General features: G+C 53.7%; 1 protein-coding gene across 4 annotated transcripts; it reads right to left on the bottom strand.

The window, feature by feature from the left end:
- Nucleotides 1–1252: 1252 nt before the first annotated feature.
- Nucleotides 1253–17744, bottom strand: MAPK12 (mitogen-activated protein kinase 12). 4 transcript variants are annotated; one of them, XM_072596452.1, is made up of 13 exons: nucleotides 17252–17484; nucleotides 16714–16843; nucleotides 9545–9603; nucleotides 5665–5776; nucleotides 5378–5407; nucleotides 4856–4903; nucleotides 4534–4648; nucleotides 4089–4160; nucleotides 3401–3480; nucleotides 3152–3230; nucleotides 2224–2397; nucleotides 1737–1844; nucleotides 1253–1366 (listed from the first exon to the last, which is right to left on the bottom strand). In XM_072596452.1, the coding sequence occupies exons 1-12, from the start codon at nucleotides 17374–17376 to the stop codon at nucleotides 1774–1776; spliced, it is 1095 nt and encodes a 364-aa protein (XP_072452553.1). In that variant the 5' UTR covers nucleotides 17377–17484; the 3' UTR covers nucleotides 1253–1366; nucleotides 1737–1773. The 4 variants fall into 4 exon arrangements, with proteins under 4 accessions (XP_072452553.1, XP_072452554.1, XP_072452556.1 ...); XM_072596453.1 differs by lacking the exon at nucleotides 4856–4903 and having other exon boundaries at nucleotides 1253–1844; nucleotides 17252–17744; XM_072596455.1 differs by lacking the exon at nucleotides 4089–4160 and having other exon boundaries at nucleotides 1253–1844.
- Nucleotides 17745–18079: the final 335 nt, after the last annotated feature.

Genomic DNA, 18079 nt, shown 5'->3' with positions numbered 1-18079 from the left:
GAATTTGACTAGGTGGCATAGTGTATTTAAATCTGGCCTTAGACATTTATTAGCTATATGATCCTGGGCAAGTCACTTCACCCTGTTTGCCTTGGTTTCCTCATTTGTAAAATGAACTGGAGAAGGGAATGGCAAACTACTCCAGTATCTCTACCAAGAAAACCCCAAATGGGGTCACAAAGAAAAAGACACGACTAAAACAACTCAACAACAAAAACTAAGAATGAGATGGGATAGCAAGCTCTGAGATGGGTGGCACACTGGAGAGTAAATGCTTCCCAGGCACCCCCGTATCCCAGCAGCCGCCTCCTGGGTCAGAGCCACAGTTAGAGATGTAGGAGGAAGGGTCGTCTAGTTCAATCCATACCCTAAAACCAATCCCCCTCCCTAACAGGTGATCTTCCAGCCTCTGACTAAAGCCCTCCAATGATGGGGGAAGCCCTCAGTCCTCTCATCCACTCTCAGGCAGGCCGTTGCACTTTGGGACGACTGGGAAGGTTTCCCTGACCTCAAACCTCAATCAGTCTCTTTGTCACTTCTATCCATCATTCCTGGTTCTGCTCCATGGGGCCAGGAACAAGTCTGATCCCTGTTCTGCCTGACAGCCTTTCAAGGACTTGATGCCAACAATGTCCCCCTGGAACCTTCTCTTCTCTTCTCCATGGCTCTCCCCTTCAAGGTCTTGTATTCTCTCAGCCATAGCTGATTTGTCTTAAAAAGTAGATTTGAAAAGCACGCTGTTCTCAGGTCCCTCAGGAGCTCAACTTTCTGGTTATGGCTCTGGTAGTCCTGATGTTGTATGGTTCCAGGAGTCTAGAACTTGACCTGACCCCTGGTTAGAGGCTGACCCTGAACCCAGATGGACCCTGTTCTCTTCCACCCTGTCAGCACCTGTTCAAACTGGATCCTGAGCTCAACTTCCTTAACAGATTCTACTAGCCCTGGGGAGAGGGCACAAGCTCCAGAGTGCTCAGGTCTGGGTTCTAGGTTCTGAATTCTCAGCTCCAATTCATAGAAGCCCAATTTGAGGCTTCCCAATTGCTTCTGGGTTACAGAAGTGACCTCAATTCCACCTCCACAGGATTGGGGGCCCCTCTTCCTGGCCCACTCCCATCAGGAGGCCTTCGGGGGCCCTCCTACCCACCCTGGCCCCCTCCATAATTGGGCTGGAACAAGATTGTTTTTTGGGGGGGCCATGAAGAAATAAGACTCTCTCCCTCCATAGCCCAGAATGTTACAAAACATTTGTTCATTCTGGCCAGGAGTGTTTATTTACATATGGGGATGAAGAGGGATGCTGCCCCTGAGTCACGGCTGTTCACCACAGCCCCTGTGGGGTCCCCCCCAGCTCGAGCTCCACAGACATCTGAGGGCAGGAAGTGAATGGAGAGAAGAGGCTTGGATGTCAAAGCTGGAGTCATGAGGGGAATCACCATCAGCACCCCAAGATCAGAGTCAGGGTCCAAGGCTGTTTGGGTCAGCAAGGGTAGCAGAGTTCCTCTCCAAATCATCTGGGGGGGCCCTGCCTGCCCCTCCCCTTACTGATGAGTGACTCCCTTCTCCTAACAGGCTCTCAGCTTCAAAATTGGGGTGGGGGAATTCTAGCCCTGAGGGAGGGACACAGATCACCCCAAGAGATCCCTGCCCCCAAGTCCAGAGTCAGTGTTGGGGTCACTGCCAGCTGAGCCCTTCCAGTGGCCCCTACCCCATCCTCAACTAGGGGTCACCCTACTGGCCTGAATTTGAGGACCCCTTTCCATCTCCACATGGGGTTCACAGAGATGTCTCCTTTGAGTCCGGGAGCTGAGGAGGCTTAAAGCTGAGGACTTCTTTGTATGTGACCCCTGGACAAAGAGAGATGGGAGGGAGAGGGGGAGGAAGACAGAGACAGAACAAGTTTGAGGGAAATGGGGCAAAATAGAGGAATAACAGAGATCAAGAGAGAAAGACATGAAAAAGACAGAGAAGGGCATTAGAGATGATGAGGGAGGGAGGGAGGAAGGGAAGGAAGGAAGAAAGAAGAAAAGTGACACAGGGAGGATGGAAGAGACAGAGGAAGGGATGGATTGAAGAGGTAAGGGGGAGGGGCAGGCCAACAGAGAGGCTCAGAGATCATTGGGGACAGGGACAGAGAGGGCAGTGCCATCGCTGCCAGCCCCCCTCCCCCCCTGTTCCCATGCTCTCCTCCCTGGCTGGGCTGGGGCACAGGAGGACAGCACTCACGTTTCCACTCATCCAGTGTCAGGTCCACGTCATCAAGGGAGTCATCATAGAGCTGGGCCTGTGGCTCTTCCTCAGACTCGTGCACAGTCTCAAAGTAGGGGTGAGTCAGTGCCTCAGCCGCGGTCACTCGCTTTTCTGCATCCAGAACCAACATCTTTTCCAGCAGGTTCACAGCTGGAGGGGGCAGAAGAAAGTGTTGGGGGCCACTGGGGCAGCAGACCAAACTCCTGACCAAGGTCCAACGCCCAGGAATCACAGCCCCGCAGTGCAGGGGTGCAGCCCCCTAGATTACCAACAGAAACATCCCCAAGCCCCAGATAATAATCCCCAAACATCTGCTTACACCAAACAAGCATCAGCTGGCTCCCAAAGCCTGCACGACCCCCCCACAGTACATCATGTCTTCTCTCTCCAAGCCTTTGCCCTGGCAGTCTCCCTTGCCCTGAACACTTTCCCTCCTCACTTCTCTCCTTACTCTTCCCTCAAGCCTAGCCCACACATCCCTTTTCCTAGGCCTTTCCTAGTCCTGCTGTTCCTCCACCAGATTCTGGAGCCTTATCTTCTCAGATCACCTTCCATCTAGTCTGTATCTGACCATGATCTATTTAGAATGCACTGAATGGAATCAGCCTTGTTGCCAGGAAGATCTTTGACTACAAAGCTCACTGTAGCAACTTACCGGCTCTGAGGTTACTAGTGGGAGTGAAGGTGCTGACCTGCATTGGTGGAGGGACTTTTCTCCCCTAGGAGTTCCCTATGACAGTAAAATCTCAGGGCAGGCCCTAAGCCTGTGCACCTAGTTATATCCATTGCCAAGGAAGGGCAGGGACCATTTCTTTGTAGCCCAGCGCCTGGCATACAACAGGCACTTAATTAGTGCATACTGATTGATGTTATGAAATTGAGGGTTATAAGAAGCCTCCCTTACCCAAGGGGGTGGCATTCTTCAGGACAGAAGCAAAGTCCTTTTTCTCCAGCTCAGGGAGACTTTCCATATAGCTCTTTGCCTGCAGGAAACAAACCTTAGCCCAAGGGGCCGTCTCCCTTCAGGCTCCAGGCTCCCCAGGCCCAAGACTCCTGAATCTGGTCCCATCTAACAAGCTGGGGCAGACTGCCTGGAGGCCCCAGCTCCCCTGGCCCCACCCCCACCTCAGGAACCCCACCCCAGGACACTCACATCTTGACTCTGAAGCCGCTGCACAAACTCTGGGGGAGGCGTCCCAGTCACTTTCATGATCTCCATCAGCTGGTCCAGGTCTGCCCAAGCAGGGCCATGTCAAGGACTGCAGCTCTGAGTTAGGCCCAGTCCACCCTACCCCCACAGCCTGCTCAGGCAGGAAGTGAACCAGGCTCAAACTGCCCTGGGCCGCCACTCAGATGTGTCTCCCCTCTTCTGCTTTATCCCTTCCTGGGGGCCAATCACTGCCTTTTAAATGTTCCCCACTTTTTAAGGGGCTTCATCAATGCAGAATTAGAAAAGCACCCAGTGTGGAAAGCCCCTCCACCAGGCAGACTGCTGACTCACCTGCACCTTTTCTCTTAGGGAATTCAATAAGAAGGTGACATGACTCACCCAGGGTCACCCAGTCAGGATGGGTCTGCAGCAGGATTTGAACCTGGGCCTTCCTAACTATAAGTTCACTACAACATTCACTGTCCAGAGATGATCTGTGATGGGGTGGGTCAGGGCTCTTTTTCTGTATTTTCCACTGAGAGCCTAACTGCTGGCTTTGGGTATCTATCTGGGGAGCTGCTCAGCTACCTGGTTTTCTCCATGACAATTGAGAGCTGGCTCTAATCGTCCTGTCCCCCTCCCCTCAGAACCTCTTTCCCATCCCCCTGCAGCTCCCCACCTCCCAGGATACGATCACTGCCTTTGAAAAGGATCTTCCCAGTGATCATCTCTGCCATGATGCAGCCCACAGACCAGATATCCACTGAAACAGGGCCCAGACCAGCTATGTCAGGCTGGCAGGAGAGGCAGAGCAGGATTCTTGCCCTCACTGCCCCTTGGCATCCCATCCCTGGGTTTCCTGAGACCTTGGCTACCAGACTACCACCCAGGGACTCACTTCCTCCAGGAAGTCCTGATTACAGTCCCTCCCACCTTAGGCCAGCAACCCTTCCCTCACCCAGGGTCCAGCTCCCTCCCCACTCAATCCACAATCCATTCTCCAGGCCTAGTGGAAAAGTCACTTCCTCCAGGAACTCTGCCCTGACTTAGGCCCCAATCATTACCTTAGGGATGTTTAGGGGTACCCCAGGGCTCCCTGAGGTCAGCAGGACAGAGGCCTGGGCAGCTCCTGTTACCTGTCTGTGTGTAATGCATCCAGTTAAGGATGACCTCGGGGGCCCGGTACCATCTGGTCACCACATAGCCAGTCATCTCACTGTCTGTCTGTCTGGCCAGGCCAAAGTCCAGAATCTGCAGGACAGAGATCCCCCCATAAGTGGGGGTAGGGGATGCCACTGCCCAGATGTTCCTACAGCTGTACAGCCATCTTAGGTCAGGACTGGGCTTCCACACAGTCATCTCCTGTGTGTAGCCTCTGTCAGGCTGGTCTAGTCAAAGACCAGTCTTGGGAAGGGATCTCACCCTGCCCCCTTGTTCTCAGACAGCCATGTCCCTCACCTTCAGCTCACAGTCCTCATTCACAGCCAGGTTACCAGGTTTGAGATCCTGGGGAAGGAAAACCTAGCTGCCATCCCATCATCCCCTGTGCCAAAGCTTGTGATGCCCCCCCCACTACTCAAAGGGCACACCTGGCATTCAAGGCGTCTCCCATCCAATCCCATCATCCCCTGTGCCAAAGCTTGTGATGCCCCCCCACTACTCAAAGGGCACACATGGCATTCAAGGCCTCTCCCATCCAATCCCATCATCCCTATCCAATCCCTTTCACAGATGTTCCCTTTCCCTAAGGCTTCCTTATCCTTCGAAGCCCAGCTCAAATCCATGTCCCCCAATTTATCTTCCCTGACCACCTCAGCCCATGCCAAAGGTGGCAGTCATGGTTTGGGGAGAGCAGCATGGAAGAGGTGAAGAGGAGACTGCCCAGGGCTATGAGATCAGGGTCCTTGACCCAGCTGTACTCGTGACTCACTAGATTGCCCCATCCCCCAGCTGGGGCCACCAGTGAACAGAGTGACTCACCCTGTGGATGATGCCAGCGGCGTGGATGTACTACAGAAGATAGAGGCATGCAGTCAGTGAGGTCTGTGAGGCTGAGACAGCCCTCAGAGGAGGGAGAGCAGACCTCTGAGCCCAACCCAGACCCCTTCTCCCCTTCACAGGCATAAAGACCCACCCAGCTCCCCCTTCAATGACCTCCTGACCAACTGCTTCCAACTCTCCCCAGGGATCCCAGCCATCATGGTGGGTGTAAGTGGGCTCAGCAGAGGGGCATCTGCAGGATGGGGCACCCCTAGAGACAGACAGACCTTGAGGCCTCGAAGGATCTGATAGACCAAGAACTGGATCCGATCGTCACTGAGCTTTTCATGTTTCATCAGCTTGCTGAGGTCTGTGCCCATGAATGGCATGACCAGGTAACTGCGGGGGGAGAGGAGGCCTGGTCACTTCCCCTGAGCCATTGTCCATGCCAAGGAAGGGAGGGACGCAGCCTTAAGCATCTGGAAATAGCAGAGGCGGCCCATCCCCAAAGCCACTGGGTTCCTTAAAAGGCAGATGATTCAAAAAGACGGTGCACTAGCTATGGGGGGCAGGAGGGGGCTGAGTAACTACCTGGGCACAGAACAAAGAACTCGGAAGGGCAAAGGGGGCATCGGCTGCTCGGCTGGACAATGGGGAGGCTGGAGGAGCTGGAGTAGGGGCTGCTCTTACAGTAACTTACAGTTTTACCTCAATCAATCAAGGACACGACCCCCCAGGGGCCCAGAGGAGATCAAAGGAGGAAACCCAGACCCTGCCCTGAAGGAGGAGATGGCCTCCAGACTACAGTGGGCCTTGAATGCCACACTGACCAGTCTGCATTGGAAACACTGGGGAGAAATGGAAGGTTCCTGAAGACAGGAGAGATCTAGTTGGTTCTGGGCCCTCTGAAGGCTATCTTGGCAGCTGAGATGTAGGCAGGTTAAACCAAGCCTCTTTACCCCCAGAAGATGGGAGACATAGCTCAGCTCTGGGGGAGCGTTTTGGAGGGCAATCTCTGGCTCAAAAAGGAGTCTACCAACGCTTGAGCTGCAGAGGATTGCAGTATCCGAATGTGGCTGGGTCAGCTGGCCCTAGATTCAAGCAGTCAGTTCCCTTGTCCACTAGGGACAAAGCTTCACAGTCCCTAGGTCCTCCATGTCCAGCCTCACGGCCACCTGCTCATTTGGCTGTTCCTCTCTGAAGAAAGGCATCTTGCTGGGGGTAAGGATGTTGATAGCCCCATTCTCTCTGGCCAGGAAAGGATGAGACCCCAGCGTGTGGATGGACCAGGACCCCAGGGCCACTTGTCTTTCCATGAGTGTGTGTGTCCCTGAGGTTTGTGTCTGCCTCAACAATCCTGGCAGTTAGCTTACGGTGGCTGTGAAAACCTCTTCTTGAAAGCTGAATGAGACTATCATAAGGAAGACAGATGAGAGAGGAGGAGCCTTGAGATATTTGTAAAGTGCCTAGCACATGAGAGGCACCATAGAAAAGCCAGGATCGCATCATATTGTCAATAATCCTGTTATAATTGAAACTGACTGGCCAGTGTGAGCTATGGGTGGGTGGGGGAGCTGAATCAGGGTGAGCCCCCAGATTTCCAGCCAAACTGGCTTCCTTTTTGATACCTGTTCTTGCCCTGACTCTCTTTCCCCAAACGTATCTCTGCTGGGAGAGACCCTTTCCTCCCTCCAGGACTTCTGGCCAGTCTCCCCTGACCCCACAGATGTGAACATTCCCCTCCACATTTTCCTGGAGCCAAATGTCTCTCATTTCTTTGCCATTTCCCCTCCATTCCCGCCTCCCCATCAGGCCACAAGCACCTCAGGGGCCAGGGTGATGGTACCCTCCTTCACCTGGTATACCTAGCCCTGGCTGTATGTAGTAGGTGTTTAATAAATGCAGAATTCAATGGAAGTGACATGGGAGCTTTCCCAGATGTAGGGGGAAACAAAGAAAAGAAAGGGGAGAGATGATTCAGAGGTCTCAGGCCTGGGACATCAGGATTTGGGTGATGGTGGAGGAGGGGAGATGACGATCTTGACTTTGGACATGTTGGGTTTGGGCAATGAGCTGGTAGAGATAGGCCCAAGGTTCTTGGGTCACTCGCAGGGTCAGGCTGATGGGTCAGAGCACTGCCAAGAGATGACAAAGAACTGGAAGCCTGGAGATGCAGGTTCTAGTCCTGGCTCTGTGGTTCCCTTACAATGACACCTTGGGAAAGTCTCTTTCCCTCTGAGCTTTCTTCATCTGTAAAACTGCGGAGCAGGGGGGAGGATGGACTGGATGATGCTATGGGTACCTTCTGCCTCCTAAGGATGAGAATGAGGGCACAAAGGAAGTCAAAAAAATGAGCCTAGAAGGACTCCCCCACAACAGAGGAGGAGGGGCCAGCAGGGAAAGGATGGAGGGTTTGCCAGGAAGGACAAGCAGGAGGCTACAATGTCAGGGGAGGCCAGTAGGGGAGAGCTGGTCCCCATTAAAACCTGCAGAGAGGTCAAGGAGGATGAGACCCGAGAGGGAGTTCCTGGGGGTCGAAGTTTAGAGGTCACTGGGGATCCAGGGCTAGGGATGAAGAGAGATGAGATGTGGAGGGGAAGGCCGAAGGTAGCCAGGGCAGATGATGCCAGCTCCCTTCCCTGCCCTTCCTTGCCAGCTCCAGCCAGCCCAGCCCAGATCTGCCTGGCAAAGGTTACCACAGCTCCAGTTACATTGCTCATTTTTCATCCCTTGTCCAAGGTTAGATTTCACACTCCCTACTGGTCATTAACCAACAGGGCTCAGGGGTCACCCCCTTGGGCTACAAAGCCCAGGACAGTGCCCAGATGGCAGAGAGGTGACCTCAATGAGGGGTGGAGCAGGGGGCAGCTCCCAGGAGAAAGTCTGTCCTAGCTAGCTGAAAACTCTCTCCCACAAGTCCCCCCAGGGCTCCAGGGTCTGCCCTCTGGGGCAAAGAAAAATTAATCCAGTCCCTCTGACTCAGGACAAATTACCAGAATCTCCCTAGTACTGCCTTAATCTAAACCAAGCAGCTGCTACCTTCAGACCTCCAGGCCTCTAGGGAGAAAGCCCCCTCCCTCTCCCAGCATCTCACTCCACTTTGGGACAGGATACCCATCCTGTGCCTAGGCCTGTGCTCTGGGACCAAACAGAACAAGGCTGGTCTTCCCTCCAGGGCCAAGAATGACTGCTTGCTCCATGCCCACAAAGGTTTGTAGGAGCCCCTTGCATGATGATGGGCCCAGTCTACTGATTTTCAGGTAGAAAGAAGTCTCTGTTCCCCTCCCTGCCACCCTCACTCTGCCAGATTCACCCTCCCATATCTCTCCCTTCCTCTAAACGCCTTCTATGGCTCTCCACTGCCTCTGGATGTCCCTACATTGGTGCAGTCAGCTCCTGCCCTCCTTTCTAGATGAGTTTCTAGGTCCCTTCCAGCTCTGACATTCTGGGGGTTCTGATAAATCCAAGGCTGTGGTACTGGGTGGGGCCTCAGCCTCCCCATCTGTCTCAGGCTGTGGGGCAGTCAGAGATAAGGCTGACATGTGCCTACAATCCTCACAAAGCCTGCTAAGATGGATGGATGGATGTGGGGCATCAAGAGACAGACCATACTTCCTGCCCTGGCTTATCACAGTCCCCAGGCCAGGGCCCAAGTGGAATTTCTGAGAAATGGGCTAGTTTTTACTACACATATGAGTGGTGGTGGGAGGGGAAGAATGTCCACCTGAAGGCTCTGTTGTCTCTGGTGGGTCAGCTCCCTCACTCAGTCTGTGTTCCAGAGGCTGCTCCCTTTTCTAGTCCCTAGTCAAGGCTGCCTTCCTCAGTGACCCCAGGAAAAGGAGGAGAAACAGCTTCCCGCCTCCCTTAGGCCCACAGAGACTAACATCAGCCAGGGATCAGTTTGGGACCTAGGGAGGGGCTGGACAGACAGGCTAGGGGGAGAGGGGAGAGACCTCAGGGACCCAACTGATGCCCTCCAGGGGGAGGTCTGCCCCTAGCACAGGCCTCTGGGTGCACTTTGGTGGAGGTGGCCCAATGGAAAGTTGACCCAGATCAGGCTGAGAACTCCGGAAGGGCAGGTTTTAGGACAGTCCCTCCCAGACTAGAACCTCCATGACGGCAGAGGGCTAGTACAGATGGTGGCCCCCAAGGTCCTTAGCTACTCACAAGTCTGTGAAGTTGTCCAGTGTGTCATCAGGGGTGAAGACGTCCAGCAAGCCGATCACCTGGGGAGACAAGACAGCCTGAGAGACGACAGTGAAGGCTGCCATTTCTATAGGTTTGAAAGCCCAGTTCAAGTCTTCACACTAGTCTGAGAGGAAGGGCCATCATTATCCCCATTCTACTGACGAGGAAACTGAGGTAGAAAAGTTCAATGACCCCAGGGCAAAGCAGCTAAGTGTCTAAAGCATATTTTGGACTCAGTCTTCCTGAATCCAACGCTTCATCAAGTAATGGTAGGGACTGGGTGACTTTTCCATTATTTACTTGCCTCCTGGGCAGCCAGGGGCCAGCTGCCCAGAGCAGGAGAGCACAGGTGAACCTCTGACCTGAACCACACCCAACAGAGCACGCTTGGGAGCTCCTTTGTATTTCTGAATCATGCGTGCCCCCTTAGGTACCCAACAGCATAGCCAGTAAGTCACCCAAACAGGGAACTTGGAGCTGGGAGAGTCTGGTGGAGACAGACCTCCCCCCACAGCTTCTGTGGGTACTGCCTTGTCACCTCATCCCAACTCAGATCTCCAGATTATCCAGCTCTGGCTTGGATAATGTCCTGGTCATGGAAAATCATGCCCCACCTCCAGGGAGGGCTGATGCCGGTGTGACATCCTGCCTACTCCACCCCAACCCCCTCCTTCTTCCTGAGCGCCTGTGTGGCCTGAGGGATTGTACATGTGTAGCAGGGAGGGAACTCGGACATAGATGAGCCTGGGGAGACAGTCAGAGGGTAAGATGAGGCAGGGTCAGTAACATCTCTCCACCTTCCCTACCCCAGCCCTTGGCAGAGGTAGCACCAAACATGCCTCCCCAAGAATCCACTCAGCCCCTAATCCAGTCACCCGCCCCAGCTGTCTCCTTGGCCCCAGCAGGCCACCCCCGCCATTGTCTTCAGAGCTTCCCCACAGATCTCCCAAGTCTCCCCCCTCACAGGCTATTTTCAGCTGGTGACAGACGAGGACAGGACCTTCTGTGAGCTCATCCCCTCCCTGCACCCCCCAGCCCACTGACCAGACATCAGAATGAGAGTCTTCCTAGGGAGGGCAGCTGGGAAACCACAGATAACTCAAAAGCCAATTCCCCTGGGCCTAGAGCCACCCACTAGACCCCCTTGGTCATAGCCTCTGGGAGCTGGGAGGGGAGCCAGGGGAGGGGTGCTGTGTGCTCCAAACCCTCCCCTTTCCCCCTCCCCCACCTTCACCCCCTCCTCAGTCTCTCTGTCTTCTGCTTTGCTCAGACCACATCTACCCAGGATCCCTGATGTCTGAGCTGGAAGGGCCCAGCCCTCAGAGGCCAACCCCAACCTGGACAAGAACTCCTACTACATAATACATCTCCTGGGATCAGCTCCCATGATGGAAGACTCACTACCTCCCGAGGCACCCCATTCCATAGCTGGCCTGCTGTTTGCTGGGATATCTGCCCTTAGCTTCCCCCTTGGGGCTGAACCCCCTTCTCCGTGATGGCCTTTATCTCCCAGTCCCCACCCCACTACCCATCCCACCTGTCCTCTGCCTCCTCTAGCATGGGCAGTCATTAATGGGCATTAGATCTATGCATGTATTTTGGCTACTCCATGACTCAGGCTAATGCCCACAGGTCTTGGGAGCCAAGGCAAGGTCAGTAAGAGCTACACTGCTGTGGGAAGACCCTGGCCCCCAAAAGTGAGGTGATTTGCACTGGGGGTGGAGAGGCCTGGGTCTGGGCGTCATGAGCCAGAGGGGATATATGGGAGGGCAGGTGGGCCCGGGAGGATCAGCTTAGGGAGCTGTAGAAACCTTGGGAGCCATGAGAGGGTCTCCAAGTATCTGAAGGGTTGCCCAAAGAATGGGCTGTCTGTGGAAGAGTGAGCTCTCTGTCCCTGGAGGTCTTCAAGCAGAGGCTAGGTGATTCCTTGTCAAAGATAAGAGGATCCTTCTCAGGTATAGGCTGTCCTGGCTGCCCTTCACAGGGCAGATAGGGGCACCAGAGTTCATAGAGTGCTGGGCCTGGAGTCAGGAAGATTTGTCCTAGGTTCAAATCTGGCCTCAGACAGTTACTAGCTGTGTGACCCTGGGCAAGTCACTTCACACTATGTACCTCAGTTTCCTCATCTGTAAAATGACCTGAAGAAGGAAATGGCAAACCACGTCAGTATTTTTGCCAAGAAAACCCCAGATGGGATCATGGGGAATCAGACATGACTGAAATGACTGAACAATAACAAAAAAACCTTCACATTTTAGGGTTCCAGGTACCCAGAGATGCTGAGGTCCCAGGCATGAGGGCAAGAGGGCCTTTTCTTCTCCTCACTCAGGGCTGACCCTTAACTGTTCACTGGGGATGGGAGTTCATTATTCTCCCAGTATCCACTGCTCCCCTACCTCCTTCCCTGGCTCATTACACAGGGAGGGCCTTGAGTGCCAAGGCTGAGGGCAGATGATCAATGGGGGCAAAGAGAGGCTTTCAGAGTTCCAGACTCCAGTCAAGGGCTCAAGGAATTGAGGCTTTATAAAATCTCAGGGAAGGAACATGAAGCTGAGTGGGGGCTCTGACCTCCTAGGGAGCCTCTAGGTCCCACAGAGATGCTTGCCCTGGGCCTGGGGCCCTCTAGGAACCTGCCCTTCCTCACACCAGGACCATGGCCAGGTCCCCAGACCAGGGCTTGAAAGCCTTCCTGCTCTGCTCCATTCTGCTCCATCCCCAGACTGATTCCATTGCAGCAAAGTCTGGGCTTGGTCTGAGGGAGCTGAACTAAGACCAGGCAGCTTTGACATGTTAGATCACACCATTATTTGTGCACAAGCCATTCTAGCCTGCCTCACAGACTGGACCAAGCAATGCCAAGCCTGTGGACAGGACAGCACAGGACAGTGTCTGCCTGAGTGCTGAGGCTGGTCCTAGGGGAAGGTGTAGTCTGTCAGCATAAACCCCCAACCCTCATCCCCAGTCCTGGCAAAGAGACCCAGCCACAGGCAAGCATTTCCAAAGGAACACAGTCCAGTGTCTGCAGGGTGAGACCCTCTAACAAGTTCATTTTACAGATAGGGAAACCGAGGCCCAGGTGTGGAAGGCATTGCCCAAGGTTACCTAAGGCAGTGAAGAACAGAACCTGTTGGGTTCCTCCAGCTGAGCTCCCCAAAGGGTCAGATGTGGCAGTGAAGAACAGAACCTGTTGGGTTCCTCCAGCTGAGCTCCCCAAAGGGTCAGATGTATCTGTGGACAGGCTGGGTCTAGGAGGCATGACCTCTGGCAAAGTCAGGGGCCAAGGGCTGAGTGGACTGTGATAGCCAGCATGCTGCTTGGCTTAAAGAAAAAGGCCAAGATGTGGAGATTCAAAGACATGAAGGGACCCCCACGCCAAGTTGGAGCTTCTAGATGTTCCCTTAAAGGAAGCTTGGGGTTCTGAGAGGTGGAAGTGAGGGGGAAAGCACTACAGGCATGGGGAACAGCTCAGGCAAAGGCCTCGAGATGAGAGATGGCCCAGCAGGTAAGCCAGATTTTCTGAGCTGGAGAGTTAAAGGAGAAGTGTCTTCCTCTTCCAATCTCTTTATCCCAGTCTCTCTCAAACATACAGACCCACTGGAGGAAGAACTACGGACATGGGGCTTAGGGCTCCAAGGTTAATTCATTTCTCTGATGTCCTGGATCTTCTGAGATTGCTTATGGCCAGAAAGCTGGGTCAAGACAGGTCAATCCCTGAAGGGGGTGCTGCCAGGCCTCTCTGGCCCCAACAGCACCTGGTTCCAGGGTTCTGTGCTCTCCTGACTCCACTAAAGATCCAAAGTCACAGCCTATGCAAAGCTTCAGTGAGCACTGGGAACTCTAAGCCTCACTACTTGTGGGACGTAGACCAAATAATTTCTCTCTGAACTTGCTCTTCTGAAAAATGAGGCTAAGAACACTTGAATGACTTCCTCCCGGTGGAGGTGGCTGTGAGGGGAGTCCTCATTTATCGATGAACATGTATCATTCTGAAATAGAATGTAGGAGTCCCTGGAGGGCAGGGCTGTCTGTTTCTCCAGGGTCTACCACAAAAAGTAGGTACTTAATAAATACTCAAAGATTGATTTGTAAGCCTCCAATGGCCACAGGGGTGGCTGGTCTATTACATTATTATCAATTTCATTCCACAAAATGGCAGAATCCAGGAGTTTCCAGTGGTGGGCATCTCAGAAGGTGTCTAGTCCCATTTCTTTCTAAGTAGAAGAATCCTTCCACCATGTCCTTGAGGACTCAGCTAGCCTCTGACAGAACACTTCTAGAGACCAAGAGTTTACTACCTAGAGAGGCAGCCCCATCTACTCTTTTCAGACAGCTGGAAATGGGAGGATGTTCAAATTGTTCCTCTGGCTTCCTCTGCTGCTCCTGTGCCCTGTGCCTTCAAGCAGAAGGATGCAAGTCTCTTTTCTGCCTAGATGCCTGACACATGGACCCCTGAAGACAGCTGTCACAACCCACCCTACTCCCAAGTCTTCTCATCTTGGGGCAGCAGATGGACACAGCTCTGGGTCTGGACTTCGGAAGATCTGAGTTCAGATCTAGCTGTGTGATCTTGAGCAAGCCACTTTACCTCTGTTTGCCTCAGTTTCCTCAACTGTAAAATGGGTATAATAACCTCTCAAATGAGAAAATGTGTGTCAAGCACTTAGCACAGTGCCTAGAACATATATATGCTATAGAAAATGCTTATTTCTCTCCCACTCCTTCTCAAGGTTAAACATTTCCCATTTCTTCAGCAAAGGATGATCACCCTTGCCATCCTAAGTTACTCTGTCTTATTAAAGTCCCTCCTAAGATACATCGACCAGACTAGAGACAATGCTCCAGATGATGAAATAGGCCCAGAGAGGCGAAGTTACTTGACTGGGCTCACACAGCGTTAGTCCATCTGGGGAGGGATAGAGCATCCCTCTATCCAGCTACAGCCAGATTTCCCCTCCAGAGGGCGATGAGGGTATGGCATCCAAAGCCAAATTTACCAGCCTCCTGCCTCCAGAAAAGTGGGCATAGGGGAGTTGAGTGTGGGAGGGGAGACAGAAGGAGAGCAGGCTTCAAATGTGTCCTTGCCCTGCACAGGTATTACCTGCCTGTCCCCTACAGATGGAACCTCAGAAGGGGGAAGCATGGAATGTTACCACTCCCCATGGAGTCATCCTTCCAGGTGACTTTTCCACTCCATTCCTTCCTCACTCCCCTCCCCCAAGTCTAGGCTCCATCATCTGTGGTTTCCCTAGACCAATGGAACAGTATCACTGCTGGTTCCTCTGCTTCCAGTCTCTTCTCCCTCCCATCCATCCTTCACATGCTACCAAACCAATCTAACTGGACCCTGCTCTGACCACCCTGCTCCCCTGCCCAGCAAGCTCTCTGGAGATGAGGTGTGCTCAGTTCCTTAACCTGACTTAGCCTGCCTTTCCAAGCTTGACTCACATGTTCTCTGGAAGGTAATGTGGTTGTGTCTAGGGTTCTGGGTTCAAATGGGACCTCTTGGAGCCAGAATTTCCCCCTTTGAACAATGGAGATGACACTGATTCCTAGCTCACTGAGTGGTTGTGAGGTTCAAATGACAAGAGCCACAACTAGTATGTTTATGGCAAGCTACGGTTTGCAGAGAGTGTTACCCCATTTGGGCAGCGCCACTTTGTGAAGCAGATTCTAGCATTCTTCTCAGCTAGGTGCTGAGATGTCTTGAGGCTGGAATCAGGAGGACCCGAGTTCCAATTTGGCAGCAGATTCTTACTAGCTGAGTGACTCAGGGCAGGTCATTTAACCTCTGTCTGCCTCAGTTTCCTCAACTGTAACATGGGGATAATAATAGCATTTGCCTCCCAGTGCTATTAGGAGGATTAAATGGGATAATATTTGTAAAGTGCCTGGCACATAGTAGGTGATTACTAAACACTTGCTCCCTTCCCCTGTATTCTACAGATGAGGAAGCTGCATCTGAGGTAGGTTAATATGTGTGGAAAGTACTTTGTAAATGTTATAACACCTTAGAAACATAGTTATTCTTGCACCTTCCAGACACACTCCATGTTCTCCTGCCTCTCATCACAACATTTCACTGGCCTTGAATGTCCCTCTTCCTTCTTTCCAACTCATGTTTAAAGCCAAACTCGGAGGCCATTTCGTCCAGGAAGCCTTCCCCGATGTCCTCAGACCAGCCAGGAGCTGTCCCATCAGGCCACATGGACTGCTCAGAAGTCTGCCTTTATCACATATAATGTCTATTAGGCATTAGATAGCTTCGGGGTCTTTTCTAAAGGTTCTCTTCTCCTCCTGCACAGCAAGCTCATGCTGCAGATTCCTAATCAATATTTCATGCTTTTAAAGGCACAAACCTGGGCATGTGCCCTTGGGGAGTTCACCTGGTGGCAAGGGCAGGGGAGGAACATCCTGGGAGCTTGGGCATGTCTCAGGGGAGGTCCCAGTATAGTAAAAGAAGAAGACACTGGGATATCACAATATTCTGGGATAAACTCATTAGCCAAGTGGTAGGGTGGGCTGCGAGTCTAGTTAACTGGTTAGTCCCAGGGCACTGGGGACCATGGGGCATTCAGGCTCCCCAGGTCTCAGGGGTGAGTTTGCCCATTGGCCCATAGCATGAGGACCCTCATTGGCCAGCAGAGCTGGGACCCTGAAGCACAGTATGGGCTGGGGAGGCCAGATTTAAAGGCCTGGGAGTATGTGGGGGAGGGTCAGGGCAGTTGAGGAACAGACTCTAGGTCTTTGCTCTCCCCCTCCACCCACCCTTACCTGTACCTCAGAGAGCACCTGCCCAGAGCTCCCATCCTGCTGATTCTGTTCAGATCCTCAAAGATCACTGGAGGCTAAATTACAAGGAAAAGTCACCCCTTCACCTCCCCAGATAATGTGTTCTCTCGATTTGGTCAGGGACTTCTCCCAGAAAAGTCGTGGGAGTCCTATGGTGCCGCCAAAATGGGCGGGGTGTGGGGGATTGCCTACTCCATCTCATCTCTCCTGTGAGCCTTTATGTTTGGCGGGAGCAGGTCAGCCCACAGGCTGGCTGTGGCAGCCAGCAGCCAGTACAGCGTGCTGAGGGCCCCCTACCCCTGGGAAGCTGGCGACCAGCCCGATGGGCAGGAGAGCAGGTAGTCGCAGGGCTCACTCACGTTCTCGTGCCGCATGTGTTTGAGCAGCCGCAGCTCCCGGTATGCGCGCTTGGCGAACAGCTCGGACTGGAAGGGACGGTACAGCTTCTTGATGGCTACCTTGGTATCAGTCCTGCTGTCAATGGCCGAGCTGGAGACCGGACACCCGAGCACTCAAGTATCCCGGCTGGTAAGCCGTCCCGGGTTCTCCCTCCCGCCCCCAGGAAGTCTAGAAAGCCCGGAGTTGGGAAGAGGAGGTTCCCTCCTTTCCTTCCACACACGTGCATTCAGCCACCCCTCCCCGGGGGAAACGCTCCCCCAGGGCCCAGGCGGGGCTGAGCTCCCCGGCCCCCTCAGCCTCCAGGCCCATGGTCAGGGGCTAGGGCTGGGTCCCAGGAGGGAAATAAAATGTGACCTTTGGGAGCAGTCAACTGCTGTTTTTGTTCATGGATAATCTCATGGTGAGATCCCATCCGGACACCCCCTGCCCAGTCACTCAGCCCCGTTCGTATTCTCCCTGCCAACTCAGCGCAACACCCTGTCCGTGGCCCCCACTCACCACACGGCCCCGTAAGCCCCCGAGCCCACTGGCTGCAGGTCCCGGTAGAGGTCCCGCACCTCCCACGCAGTCTTAGTCACCTCCTGCCGGTAAAAGCCCTTCCGGGGGGGCGGAGGAGAGCTCATGGCGACTGGAGCGGGGTGCCGCGGAGGTCACTGACCCCCTGTGCTCACACGCACTCACACTCGCTTTCGGACACACGCGCGCGCATGCACAGACACACATACACAAACACTACACTCCCACAAAGGCTAACCCGCCAGGGTATTTCCCCCCACCCCAGAGGGGCGAGAGGCTGCGGCTGCCTGCCGTAGCCACGCCCTGGGCCCTCGAGAGTGAAGGGGGCCACCCCCCCCACTCTGTGCCGGGCTCTCTTCTCTTCCCCTTACGCCCTCTTTCCTCAGTCTCTCTCCCTCTCTCGTCCTTTTTCTTTTTCTGCTTTCTTTTTGGACTCGTACTCTGGTACTTTCTCTTTCTCTCTGTCTCTCAGCCTCTGGTGCTTTCTTTCTCTGTCTCTGTCTCAGATCTCTGTCTCTGTCTCAGATCTCTGTCTCTCTGTCTCTGTGCGTTACTCTCTCCTTCCCTCTCTGGTCTCTGTATCTCTCTCTCTCTCTCTCTCTCTCTCCCCCTTCCCCCCCTCCCCTTTCCTAGTCTCCGACTCTTTGTCTCTCTTTTCCCCTCCGACCAGGGGTTGTCTAAACCTCTGTCTCTGTTGACCCTCAGGCAGTGCGGCCCCACGTGACCCCGGCCCTTCCTCCTCTTCCCCTGGGAAGCAGCCCCAACTACCTGATGGGGGGAGGTGGCAACAGGGAGGCGCCACTCTCAATT

The sequence above is a fragment of the Notamacropus eugenii genome, chromosome 3 (assembly GCF_028372415.1).
Source record: "Notamacropus eugenii isolate mMacEug1 chromosome 3, mMacEug1.pri_v2, whole genome shotgun sequence".
NCBI classification, from domain to species: domain Eukaryota; kingdom Metazoa; phylum Chordata; class Mammalia; order Diprotodontia; family Macropodidae; genus Notamacropus; species Notamacropus eugenii.
Note: the sequence above shows the minus strand (reverse complement) of the source record. Positions and strands in the feature narration are given on the sequence as shown.